The sequence below is a fragment of the Saccoglossus kowalevskii genome, chromosome 17 (genome assembly GCF_978046115.1).
Source record: "Saccoglossus kowalevskii chromosome 17, keSacKowa6.1, whole genome shotgun sequence".
In the NCBI taxonomy this organism is placed as follows: Eukaryota; Metazoa; Hemichordata; class Enteropneusta; family Harrimaniidae; genus Saccoglossus; species Saccoglossus kowalevskii.
Genome location: NC_140657.1, coordinates 8,978,271 through 8,992,733, shown reverse-complemented (window position 1 = coordinate 8,992,733; position 14,463 = coordinate 8,978,271). Strand labels below are relative to the sequence as shown.

At 35.0% G+C, this 14,463-nt stretch overlaps 1 protein-coding gene across 1 annotated transcript; it reads right to left on the bottom strand.

The window, feature by feature from the left end:
* Positions 1 to 1,753: 1,753 nt before the first annotated feature.
* Positions 1,754 to 14,262, bottom strand: LOC146732619 (aldo-keto reductase family 1 member B1-like). The gene is made up of 10 exons (XM_085492393.1): positions 14,194 to 14,262; positions 10,011 to 10,073; positions 7,830 to 7,997; positions 6,646 to 6,762; positions 5,733 to 5,792; positions 3,681 to 3,797; positions 3,080 to 3,186; positions 2,466 to 2,631; positions 2,276 to 2,358; positions 1,754 to 1,952 (listed from the first exon to the last, which is right to left on the bottom strand). The coding sequence occupies exons 1-10, from the start codon at positions 14,260 to 14,262 to the stop codon at positions 1,886 to 1,888; spliced, it is 1,017 nt and encodes a 338-aa protein (XP_085348519.1). The 3' UTR covers positions 1,754 to 1,885.
* Between the last annotated feature and the right edge of the window lie 201 nt (positions 14,263 to 14,463).

The window sequence follows — 14,463 nt, the reverse complement described above, 5'->3', positions numbered from 1 at the left end:
TGTTTCGACACCACGACTAGGTACTCTTGCGCCAGTAAGTCAGGAAAGTTGACTCGTGATAACATGCGGGTAGTATTCAATATTGCCCAATCAGGTCAGGCGCTTTGAGCCACGTGGCACGTATGACTTCAAAGGTATCACTGATATATTTTAGGCAGTTAACAAATTGTTAGAAATAATGTTGTATTGTCTTCCATCGTGATTCGCATAGTGTTTGATTATCGTATTATGACTTCAGCAACAACTCACAACAATTTGAATACAAATTATGCAGCAAGCAAGTTTTAAAAATTAAAGAAACATCTTTTATTTCTTAACATACGTAGAATGGATCTCGTGCGTTCTTTGAGTAACTGACGTTATTATGGCGGCCTACCTAAATAATCGAAAGTCGATGAAAAGCAGGACCGAGATTTGTTGTTGAAAACCTGCTTTTCAAATATTTTTAATTACATATATTTGATATAACATGCATTGCCACTGCGTCTATATGGAACATCAATGCTGTCTTGTATTGCTGTCTAACTTTATGTTACTAATACACCCAATTATATGGCTGTGAAACAGATATTACACAACCATATAATGATGTTAGCATTTAATTTGAATGGCATAACTACACAATATTATATAATATGCAAACACCATTACATAGAGGTGTTACGTCAATGTACTTTTTGTAAACGACATTTACAAGACATATTACAGCAGTTGGCATCTCAGTTTACAGTTAATAACTGTTCACGTAACTTTGCAGGCGTTCCGCAGAAGTCAATTAAATTTACAGGCTTGACATTTATTTGTATTTACATTTGCTGGCCTTATACATAACCCTACACTGTACATCGTGGAAGGATTTTCATGTTTTTCATTAATATTCAACGTTATATTTGAGAACACACTATTGCAATTAAAAACATGTGGATTCTATTATAAAACGCCCGAGTTTTAGAATATTTGGAAAAGTGTTTTGGGGAGTTATTGACACTCTTCAAAATAAAACATTGAGTGTTTTACAGGGACATAAACGTGTTTATTAATAAAACATCAATGGATTAATGCACCCAACGTAATGAAAAAATATAAACAAAATAGAATTAAAAGTCTTGGGACTCGTAAACATTGTGGTATGCAAACTAGACAATCGCCGGAGGTGACGTAATTTAACGCATAATGAGATGGTCATGACATTGTTACTAACTGCATGCACATTTGTTGGCTTGCTATGTAACGTTACCTATGTATCAGGTAAGTTTTCAAACGTTGTGGAATTGCCCGTAAAGGTAAGCAACTGTACGCAATTTAATTGACTCTCATACTACCGTTTATTGACATTCTACTTTAAAGCAGTGGAGTCGTCACCTGCGCATGCGTCATATGGCCATAGCGTACCATTGTTTACAAACAAGCATATACCCACGAGTCTTTGCGGTTTTAGCGTGTGTTGTTATCATCGCTTAGAACTCAATTCCTGCGCATGCACATGTGACTATCCTCCCGCTTTAACTAATAATACGGAACTTGGTGAAAACCAAATTGCTCAGAGGTGTGTTCGCCCAATTGCCTTTATCGAGACGGCTAACTCAATAGTCATTAGAATTTACAAATTCACCGAGTGACGGCCATTCTATGAAGACGTTGGCGATAGGTAAGGACCTGTATGTTGATGGATCAGCATATTTCTACCACCAATGGGCTTTCATACAATTGGTAATCATTTTTGTATTTGTTCAATGATTTAGTACAACAAAATGAGCAGAGAATATTTTAATCTCATTCGACAGTCACCAAGAAGGTACTGAGATAAGTTACAACTGTGTAATTGGTAAAGATCATTTATTTATTTTACAACCAGTGATATCGCTAGGCTATGAAGTATTTTAACTTAATATGATTCCTTGTCAATACGTTTTCCGTCTTTATAAAATGGGTGGTGTTTATGTTCTGAAAGCCTGTAAAAATGAAAAAAAAACAATCATTTTTTTGTCGAACATACATCAATAAACAACATATTGGTCTGCATACTACCATGCTTTTTCATAATTAACACAGCTCAATGTAACACATTTTACATAACATTCAGTATCTAGGTACGTCACACTAAAACACATAACATAGAGAGGTATCTGATCTATATCTTATGCATATAACTTTCGTGTAAACAATGTATTTTGCACGTGTTGTATACATGGCTACGAGTTCCATATCGAACACAAAGCGACGGCTATAGCGCTTTAACATTTCTGTGAATGCAGATGCAGTATCAAATACTCACTGTTCTAATAAACACGCACGATAATTACGATGTAATCCCATGAGAGTCTTTATTTCCTGTGACGTCAATTCAAAGTCTGTTGTCTAGTGATGAAGAACCATTACCAATAATTAAGGATTATCGGATTTAGGATTTGTAAGAATCGTGTAAAAACTAATTGACAATTCGCCCTAGTATGAAACCATGTTACCTCAAAATTTTCTTTAATTCTTGCAGGGGTGACGCTTTTTGCCAATACGACAAATCCTCTCTGCAAGACAAAACGTATCAACACTTGTGCTGCAGTTCTTCCCCTGGTCTTGGCAATTTCTTCAACTACGGGATCTTTAAGTATAGCTGGGTCACCTTCTTTGGCCCTATTTACAAGAACAATACAAACAGGAATAGTCATTTGTATAACAGTTGAAATATGATTAAAATATATTTGTAGTGATGACGTATTGAAGTACGTTTTTTTGCTAGTTTGATCTATGCCATTTACGGTTGGGACAACTCCTACCCAAAAATGAAAGTATACATGGCGCGCAAACTGTCCTACAATGAAACTCGCATTAATATAATAATAACGGTTTTTATTCTATTGTCGTTCAAATTTGCACGTAAGTTTGCAGCATGTGCACATAACTTTGTCAACATTGCAAGCGTCCCATGCAAATTTACTGGATTTTCAAGTAACTTTACAAGTTTTGCACGAAAACTTTCATTTGTTTTAATCCTATTAGTGTGCTGACAAATTGTATCCTTCGCATAACATTCAATCAATGACATCATCTGTACCTGCATGTATAATCTGACCATACATACCATGGTCTGGCTGGTGACCCCAGTGCACCATATGACGTCATGGTTATCTTTTTCGATTTACAGTAAGATACAAGATCATTTTGAACTAAATACGGACTGCATTCAACCTACATGGTAATAAGCGATATAAATGTATAAATGGCGCATTATCACAGTGCTCTCTTTTCATGTGTAACAGGCATTAATATGGTTGCATGTTTGCAAGGGTCTTAGCGCAGTATAAAATTAATTTCCACATTAACTTCGAACTGTCATGCAAACACATTCTGGTCGGATTATGCCCGATTGACCATACGATTTGCGTGAATTGCAGAAAAGAAAAATTGGCCACGATCACGTTTAATCATGTGTGGGAATTGAAAATCGCGTACATATTTATATAGCTTCAGCGATAAATTATGACAATACTTTGCCTGTATCATATCATTCATGTCAGTCAATATATCCACACTGACAGCTGACTCATGTAAACAAATACGCGAGACAACAGCTACATCCCCAAAGTAATGTCTGAAGAACTTGGCATTACCAAAATAACATTTTGCGTTTAAGACACCTCACAAGAAACATAAACCAATGCAGATAACGGGTTGCACATTACCTGTAAAACCGATACTGGTACACGTGCAACTTCTAACACCCTGTCAATTTGTTGTTTGTTGAAATTAGACAAACCGATCGCTTTACATAATCCCTCATCAACCAATAGCTCCATTGCCTGAAAGGGAAACTTGTCTTCCTTAGTGTATTAAATGCTTACAATGATCGTTTACTGTAATATAACACGAGTTACGCTCATTTTCTTCCTTTCATAATAATTATAAATTAGTATTTTAAACTCATTTATGAGAAACATATCAAGCAAAGTAAATGAATTAATAAATTCGAGGCCTATTGTTTGACCAGTAAGTTTATTATGAACACTTGACATAACATTACATACATTATATACGCTAATAATATCACATAATTCATTAAGTGACTAAATTGCTTAAAATTTGCGTTTCTGTCAATTTGTTTTGATAATTGAGGACCGTACCCCATACATATTGAATGGTGTTCCCAATTGCTCGTGTGCATTAACAGCATACAAATAGGTGACGGATTGTTTCATGCTTGTTCTTACAAAAAGTGCACAGATTACGTTGAGCCCTAGGAGGGCCCATTCGACTGAGTGTAATTTGTATACAATATTTATTAACATAATTTCGATTTAACGTATTGGAGCTTGCTTTAAACTGTGACTAGAAAAGGCATCAGATTCCACTCCTCTTCAGTAATCAGTAATGTTAAAACATTGTTTGAAGTGAAGTATGCTTTTTGGGGCAATGAAGTATTTCAAATCTATGTATTTACGAATCATTTCAGTGTGGCAATTGCTCAGATAGTAAAATTGATCATCTTTAATAATGCCAATAGGTAATTCAGGCCCTATAAAAATTAATGACGTTTTAAACTTTTCTAGGATATAATTCCCTGCCACAAAAATATGTGCTATAATGTAAAACCAGGTAGATAACGATTATCCCAAATTTTAAATTTAACATTACTTTTAAAACAGGTGCGATACAATTGCCTTATTGATTAAATTCAAGTAACATACTGGTGTCCCATTAATACATATAGTTTTGTTGTACCAGATAAGAATATCTGGAACTATCGTGTGGTCAGGTTTTACTTTTGACCAACTACAAATCATGCTACGATAAAAGGGTGGCAATGGCGGGAAAAAGTTTCGAAGGCATAATTAATTTGCCTTAAAGGTTTTAAATAGCAGTAAAGAATACGTTTCCATGGTTGAAGATACGTCGTAATATTTTTGGATTGTTTTTATCCTGAGTGAGTGATATAATGCAAATACATCTATCATATTTATATCCCATCTTTAATATCACCAATCCTAGCATTTTATGTCACTTTATTAAGGTCTTTTCAGATAAAGGTAATTTTCTCAAGGTCTCTTATATTCATAACAATTTGGCTGAATGTGCCCACCACTGACCAGAATATCAAATAAAAATTCTGGACCGATACCATGGCGTCTTATTTGTGAGAAACAGGTGAGTGCAGCGTAAACCTCGTTCAAAGATAGTTGTCCATTGCATGAAACTCTGTCAGTTGTATTAAGTTTGGGAATTTGATTATTGGAGAGAAAATCCCTATAACCATTACCAGGAGAATGTGAACGACGACTGTGAAACAAATTCGAATAAAACGTGTTTATTCCATGACGAAATTGTTCTGGATTATATTATACAATTATTATTTGGCTCTTTTCCAGCATTACGTCGATCAAGACGAAGAAAATATTTTGTATACTTTTTACCCATCTCGTACCATGCTTTCTGCGACCGTATAATAGAGCCTTCCGTCACGTTATATTCGAAGTAAAGTTATTTTGTTGTACATTTAATTTGCTGTTTGATAATTTCAGTGGGACTGTTAGCTAAATTTAATGTCTAGTTTGTATAATTTGTTTTCCAAATATTTTATTCATGTATTATAATTTTTCCTTTTCACATGCCTTCTTTTTACTATAGGCAATTGTATTAATTGTATTTTATTTTATATTTGATGAATACCCAAATAAGACGGTCGTCATTTCAATCGCCGTACTAACATGTTTAAGCAGGACATATTAAACGGTACCAACCTTCCATGTATCTATATAGTCCGTATCACTGCATTCTTGAGGAAATAAATCGTCTCCCTTCTACAGAAATAAACATGATAACGAATACAACCTACAATTGGTCATGTCAAGCACATGTGGCTAGCAGGATAGGGGGGTTATATGGTTGTCTAGAGACGAAAGTTCAGACCTAAGTAAAGTTCAAAGTAAACAACAAAGTAATACATACATAATTTGCTACATTTATTGTTTAAAAAAATGGAAAATTGCGTTTCGTAGCTTTTTTTGAATGAAGGGGGGTCCAACTAGCTTCTCCTTGTTCCATTTTTTTAAAAACACAACATTTTAATTGAAGGGTTTCCGCTGACCTCGTTCCCTTTTAACCAAATAAAATAAAATTGCAGTATGTTCAATTTGTGTAATATAACAGGAACGTCAACATAAAATGGAGACATTGTAAAATAAATAAAAACTACTTATACTAGATATTTATATATCTAGTATAAGTAGTTTTTTATTTTACAATATAATTTAAATGTACAAAGAATACATATTAGGTACGATATATTTGTTTCATTGTGTTTTTTCAAGGTTTTCGCATGATAAAAACTTATTTATGATAAAACTGCGCCGTCCAGTTCATCCTCTAAGAGAACTGATTTTGTTGACTGTTGGAGAGGTAGGTATTCAAGAACCAAACAAAATTGTATGCGTCTGTACAATAAACTAGAGACACAAATCAAAAAGTGTTTTTGCCCCTTATATTCGTAGTTTTTATTCTTATATGAAAATTTGCACACCAGATGTTTTTTTGTCTCTATTCAATGACATTTTAATTCATTTTTTTTCATTTAACCAAAGGAAATGACGCAATTTTAAACAAATATATATATTCAAAACGATAGCATTGCAAGTAACTTACTGTATACCTTACCTTATAAGCCATGGGCCAGTGAATCAAATACAAATCCAAATAATTCAGCTGTAAGTTTTTAAGTGAAATAAGACAGGCGTTCTTGACATTTTCTGGATCGTGGTCCGTGTTCCATAACTGAATAGAAAAATTTTAACCTATTATTTTGAAAGCTATAAAAGTGCTTGACCTTATCTCAGGTGCGATGTAAACACACTATTCAATATTATTGCAATTTATAAAGCATGATTAAAATCGAATTGAGACATTTTATAATTAATGAGACCACGTTTTTTTATTATAGTCGTTTAAATGTTCAGCACAATTAGATCAAAATGGGTTTAATTTACCTATATTTCGAATTCGTATCAAGATATGGTTTTCTTAAAATATAAGCCATGTTCTTATGTATATTAATTAGGTCAAATTGGACATTTCTTATTTTAGTCACATCTCTTTTCTTGTGCTTTTATTATGACAGATATTACAGCTAAGCATAATAATGAGGTCAGATGAGTAATTCCAGATCGGGAGAAACAAATGCCCAAAATTGTGGCAATTTTGCCGGTCAAACCCTGTGATTTTTTTGGATTGTGTTCCTGCTGTCTGAATGAGTTAAGTCGAATGATGCGGTCTTGCAACTTTTAAGACAATAGGACAAATTCATCATTATAGGATTATTAAGATGACGGCCACATCACGTGACCAATCATAAAAAGCGACTACAACCTTTATGTACTTTATAGATTATAAAATCCGATTATCAAGCTTTTTTGCCATTTTCTGGGAAAAATGGCGGTAAAGGTAACGTGACCGATTTGTTACACATAAGACGTAGTTTGTGTTAGTAAAAAAACCCGTTTCGATAGACCCTCACAAAGGGTAAAATATCGTCACTTCCGGTTTTGGCTTAGTTCAAGAGGTAACCAATATTTTTGAACAATAAGACTGCTGTAAGCAGATACTGTAGGTTTAACAAGCTCCTGCATGTGCTAACCAATTTTCATAACCGAACAATTTTCATGTGCCTAGTACATGATATTGAGCAACTATTTTCAGGTCTTCAGCTATTTGGGACGATTTCCAATTGGTTCGCATCACGACTTGACAATATACAACTTTAAAGCTTTATTACTTCTATGCGAAAATTAATATGTCAAACCAATTTCAATTCTGAGTCTTCTGATTAAATTGTTAATACCCACCTTACTACATACGAATAAATCCTCTCTTTTCACAGTACCATCCATAAGTGTTGCCTTCAATCCCATTCCCACTTCATTTTCGTTTTGATATACATGAGCACAATCAATGTGCCGATATCCAACATCAATAGCACACTTTACGGCACTGGTGACGTCAGCTGGTTTGGGCTGAAATAGACAATATATTATTATTTGAATAAATGCTTATATGACATGTACATTCATTACACACATTAGTACCATATTGTGAGAATAGTTATTCAATAATACGCAATATAACCTTTAATGCAGTGGGCAAAAATGTATAAACCGTTTCCACTTTTGAAACCGTATTTTATAAAAACACAATCCATGCATAGCACACTCCCTGTTAGTTATCAAATTAAAGATATAGTTTTGTTTATAATAATATAGTTAGAACATGTACATGTCAGAACTATGGATCCAGAAGTTGATGCTTATGATGATTTTATTTAACATTAATATGATTGATATCTGATCGTCAAATGAGTACTTGTCCATATTGAGAGATATTGCTCTGGAACATTTATATCATGATGTATAATAAAAATATAAAAGTTGAACATAATCAGTCAAAGCATGTCAGTGATATGGCTCTAAAAGTGCATTAATTAAAACAAAATGTCCGCCTCTCATCCATTTTAAACTCAACCCGAATAATAAAATCACTTGCAACAGGAACCCACAATGTCTAATGTATGTATCATATTTTAACAAATCCATCCACAAACGCAAAGATTCGGACGCCAACGCCAAAAATGCTTGATTTTTTATTATGTTTTTAGCACTAAAATGGTTGAATCTTGAATCAGATAGTGAAACCGATATATCTGTATATCTATGTGATGATGTATAATGAATATATAAAATTTGAACATAATCAATCAAAGATATGACACTAAAACTGCATTCATTGAAAAATGGCCACCATTCAGCCAATTTTAAACTCGATCTGAAAACTAAAATGAAGTGCATCAAGGTCTAATCATTTCCAACGTATGTATCAAGCTTGAGCAAAATCCATCTATATATGCTTGATTGTTGATTTTTCAGCACAAAAATGGCCGCCATTCGGCCATATTGAATCAGACCGTGATACAAATTGATGTGCATATGTATAATATTACGTATGATAAATGTGTGAAATTTGAATGTAATCGGTTCAGGCATCGGTTCACACACGGACGCACATAGGTCAATCCATAAAACTGTAGACAACTTTATGTAATTTTGAACATAAAAACATTTCACTGTCAATTGTGAATTTTTTTTTTCAATCTTAGTCAAGACTCGCAGGTGTTATTACATAAGGATATCACGTAGTTTCAATAGTTAAATACGTTTTCTGAAGTGTTAGAACTGAACTGGATTATCGGCCCACAGATTAAGTGGGCTTTTTGGGAGATGTCACGCTAAACAGCGAAATGCGAAGCTTGTGCTTGCACTTTAATCTCTGAAAAAAATAGTTCAAAATAAGTTGAGGTTGCTAATGTATGAATGTACAAAGGAAGGGAATAGTCAGATGTGCGGGCTGTTGGTATGACAACATCGCCGAAAATATATTGTTGCTATCACTGATGTCTTTTTTTGTAATAAACATATAACCCACAACTCAGCTGCTTATTTGAATTATACCACTCTAGGTCACGTGTACCATTGTTCTAAGCGTTCATTTATTGCTGTAACACCTATTGTTCTTGTGCAGATTAGTAAACCTTCACGGTTACATTGATATTCAAATTAGTAAACCTTACAGTTTTATGAATAGACTTAATTAACACATGAATAAAACTGCAGGGTTTACTAATTTGAATATCAATGTAACCGTGGTTTACTGATTTACATATGATACGTAACACCACGTCACTCACTGAAATATTCAAGACAGATGGAAGGTGCTTTAAAGTCCCTGCTTTCAATGAATTCATCAGTACAAAATTACAACACAATATATTAACTTTTTTATCGCCAAGTTGAATTTGAATAGAAATGCCTTGAAAGGAACCTCTAGATTCACTTTGAATGGTGGTCACTATTGGTTGCGTACGATGAGGTGATGACACGCGTTCTTTTTGGTTTCAACCACTGGATTTGGCGGCTGCAGGGCATCATACACTGTTTTCTGCAGTGAAGTGCTGGTTCGCTTGTATGTGCGCAGACCATCGTCAGAGCGGTTCCCGGTGCGTTCTTTGATAAGTTGCTCATCGAAGTGGCTGCTGTAACCTGGAAATAACATAAAATTTAATCAGTTATACATTAACAAATAACAATGAAGTCAGCATTTCAAGCTCGCAATCCACGTGCATAATTACCAAAACTTAATATTCTATTGCTTGGTACAACAAAAATGCCGAATAAGCGTGTATTATTAACTTACTAATGAACGTGATTGCAATTATAACACATACTAACCTTGCCAGAATGGCATGTGTGGAATCCTGTTATGCCTGCCAGATCACACATTCTCGACGAATATTGGCGTAGAGTATTAATCCCGACCTTTTGCTTAGAATATTTCAATGTCCCACCCTTGATGACACAGGGGCGTAGGTAAAATGGACCAGATTGGGGGGGGGGGGGCAATTCAAGTACTTTGTCAGTAGTTTATCACACAACGCGGATTTTTTGGATTACTATACTGGCGAACGTTTTCAATTTCGGGAGTATCCTCAGAGTCGAAGACGTCCGAAAAGGTGTCCATGCTGAAGTAATGCCAGAGTGGGAATGAATGACACGCTCGTGTTTTGCCGCACAAATTACAGACTGATCCACCTGGGTATGTGTAGTCAGTCTGTCGACCAATCAGGTCATTGCATTACATCATTAAGTACCAATGCATTACATCATTAAGTACAATTAGATGAATATAAATGCATACTCATATGTAGGGCGATGGCTAATTCATATGTAGATCCGTATTGGTCGACCACCGAATAACATCGCAAAACCGTGGATATTGAACGGGCTCTCGTAGGTTTACAATTCTAAACGGCAGGGCTCCAAAAGGAGTACCAACACTTTATGCATTTTTTTAAATTATGGTAATTTATTCATGACGTAGCAGTTTCTGTGCTCATGAATATTCATTATTTTGTGGGTCAATACATTTTAAAAGGGGCGATATATTATTTTTGGGGGAAGAGTTAGAAAGGGGGATCAGTAATCCTTAGGGGGTCAATACAAAAGAAGGGACCCATTTGGAGTGCAGCCATGCTCCTCGTGTCTGTTGTTGCACGTGACCTACAGCTGTCAACTGTGTTCGTTCTTCGTCGACTTCGACTGGCTTCCATGTGGGGTAGTATTCTTGTGTTCTGTTTTTCTGACTTGAGTTTTTGAATCCGCTGTTTATGTTTTTAACGTCTCTCATGTCTTTTGTAGGAGTGTCCAATCCGTGATTCGAACTCGCGATCTTTGAGTTCCCAGCGCACTGTCTTGTCCACTGTAACACCAGTGTCTTCACACAGGAGTTAGGATTTAAGTCCTATTCATAGCAGCACTGTCTTCACTAGCATTCAAAATGTAAATAAACATACTGGATTCGAACCAGCGATTGCTCACTTTGCTGACATAGTACAAATCAACTGAGCTATGTGGGTAGTCATGCAAATTTGTTGTCATATATATAGACATACAACATATTTCTATTATTGAGTTACAATTGTCCAAAAAATTGCCAATTTTGTGTTTTTACTTGTGTAAACTATATGCATGCCATAACCCGTTAGTGTACATCTTGCCAATTGGGTGTTTACCATTTGCGTTGCCCATACCTGACCCGACCCTAACCCTAATGCCAAGACACGTTCCTGTTTACAATTGCTCAATAATGATACTCTGTTGTGCACTGTCTGCGGGTAAGTTGCATTGATGTCAACTGATTAAACAAGTCGCGTTTAAGTAATTTCCACTATTAACAAGTGGTTAAATTGTGACAATAAATGTGTGGACAAATATTTGAGATTAATTTTGGTGTAGACAACTCTCGTTTAATTAACTCCCACAATTACAAGTTGTTAAATTGAGAGAATAAATGTGCGGACAAATATTTTAGACTTATTTTGGTGTAGACAGCTTTCGTTTAATTATTTTATACCATTACAAGTTGTTAAATTGAGAGAATAAATGTGCGGACAAATATTTTAGACTTATTTTGGTGTAAACAACTCGCGTTTGATTAATTCCCACAATTACAAGTTGTTAAATTGAGAGACTAAATGTGTGGACAAATATTATGTGTGGACAGTTCTCGTTTAATTATTTTACACCATTACAAGTTGTTAAATTGAGAGAATAAATGTATGGACTAATATTTTAGACTTATTTTGGTGTAAACAACTCGCGTTTGATTAATTCCCACAATTACAAGTTGTTAAATTGAGAGACTAAATGTGTGGACAAATATTATGTGTGGACAGTTCTCGTTTAATTATTTTACACCATTACAAGTTGTTAAATTGAGAGAATAAATGTATGGACTAATATTTTAGACTTATTTTGGTGTAAACAACTCGCGTTTGATTAATTCCCACAATTACAAGTTGTTAAATTGAGAGACTAAATGTGTGGACAAATATTTTAGACTTATTTTGGTTTAGAAAAGTCGCATTTAATTTACTTCCACAAATTACAAATTGTTAAAATGGGAGAATAAATGTGTTTGAAGTATTTGTAACTTATTTTGGTGTAGACAACTCTCATTTGATTAATTCCAACAATTACAAGTTCTTAAATTGGACAAATATTGACCATTATATTTGTGAGTAAATACCTGTTGTTTAATTAATTTCCACCTCTACAAGGTTGTTAAATTGAGAGAATAAATGTGTCGACAAATATTTGATACTTATTTAGGTGTAAGAACTCGTGTTTGACCAACTTCCACCATTGCAAGCTGTTAAAATAATGAAATAAATATACTGGTATCATTGGATGTTTGATTTAATTGTGAAACTTTCTAACAAAATGTTAACTGCTGGCTTCGAACCCTCAATCAACAATTCCGCGGACACCGTATAAAATCCACAACACCACAGAAGATATTCGTCTGTTGCCTGAATTGTTTTCGTAATATAGGGAACGCCATCGACACTAACAAAACTAACCTTGACTTGGGTCTTGTTTATCTCTTGTCACAATCTGGAAACTGTTGAACAAATTGCGCGTCGTCCAGTTTAAGACGCAAGTTATTTTATTATTTATTTTTTCAGTTTTGTATGGTGGAGTTTTGTAAAGTTTATTATTTTTTCGCGACGTTCTTTGTTTACTTATTCACTGTCTTTTCAAGCTAATTTTGTTTTATTTTGATGGCACGCTTGTGTACCACGCCACGACGTTGGTCGTTAAGTGGTATTCATTTTTCTAACTACTCTAGTGTTCCGATGAGGTGAACGGAAAAGCCAAAACGATTGCTGGTTTCTGATTGCTTCGGTGAGTGTGTATCTAGTGTGATTCGAAGCCATGTCGTTTGTATTGGGCGTTTTTTTATTTCCCATGTTGGCTACGCCGTAATATGCAACCACTTCCCCGTTTTATTATGATTTTGAGAGTGTTTAATGATGTCTTCCTCACCCGTCACGCCATGACCCAGTTTCAACGACACGGCCCATTTTGGAACAGAGTGCGTGACTCTCGGCGTGACCCGACTGACTATAAGGTCTCATGCCACTAATTAACCAATGGCTGCTCAATTTAAATGCCTAGCAAGAACCAATGAAATTTTTTAAATATTATTTTTCTCAGGTACTCCCTGTTTGAGGGCGTAATCACCTGGGTCAGAGGTGAGACCAACATGTGGTCTTTTGTTTACTACTTAGCGGCTGTGTACCTGTGGGTTTATTCTGTGTGTTAATGGATGTTCTAATCTTGGTGTTTTTCCAGTGATTTCTCTTGGTGCAATCCACATACAGTAGGTGTGTCTTGTTTACCTGAGATTTGTAAGAGTTTGAGCTGGCTAATATGTTATTTCTTTCATGTGGTTGATTACTGGCATGTTGATTTCCCATTTTTGAGCCATATTTTCAACTTTCTTCGTCATTTTCATATAGCAATCTCGTCATATGTTAACATTGTCGTCTATGGAAATTCAATTAGTGGTATGAGCCCTATATGAGCGTTCTGTTCAACTGTTAAGCTAGGATTTATTGCCGTTATTATCATTATATTGTCACGTGATTTGTTTTACCTTATGTGTAATGTCTTAAGTATCTTTATTGTAATTTGTATATACCAATTCGTATATACCGAGGTAAGGCAGTCGATTGAAGGTCATGTATTTTGTGACGTCCCCAATTCGTGTGTAGGTACGGCTTCTAGATTCGTGCCTAAAATGTCAATAAACACTCACCATATATGTTCCAAAACCACGACTAGGTACTCTTGCTCCAGTTACTAGCGTTTGAAAAGGGGTTGCCATGTCGACTACTAACAGTGTTCCAGGAGGCACGAAGAGGATAGATAAAATGATGACTGACCAATTGACCGAGTTAAGGTATTGCGGGATTTCTTGAATTCTACTTCGTGAAATTATGTTGGGTACTTAGACATGCAAAAATGTTTTTTAAAGAGGATGTTTTTCTGGGGTGAATATCATTAATAGTATGGTATAGGCATAGTA

Excerpts from the sequence above, each read along its gene's own strand:
- LOC146732619 (XM_085492393.1), bottom strand. The coding sequence starts at position 14,262 with ATGGCAACCCCTTTTCAAACGCTAGTAACTGGAGCAAGAGTACCTAGT. Across the intron at positions 10,074-14,193 it reads GTGGTTTTGGAACATATATG|GTTACAGCAGCCACTTCGAT; the intron begins GTGAGTGTTTAT and ends TGTTATTTCCAG. Across the intron at positions 2,359-2,465 it reads GAATTAAAGAAAATTTTGAG|ACAACAGACTTTGAATTGAC; the intron begins GTAACATGGTTT and ends CTTCATCACTAG.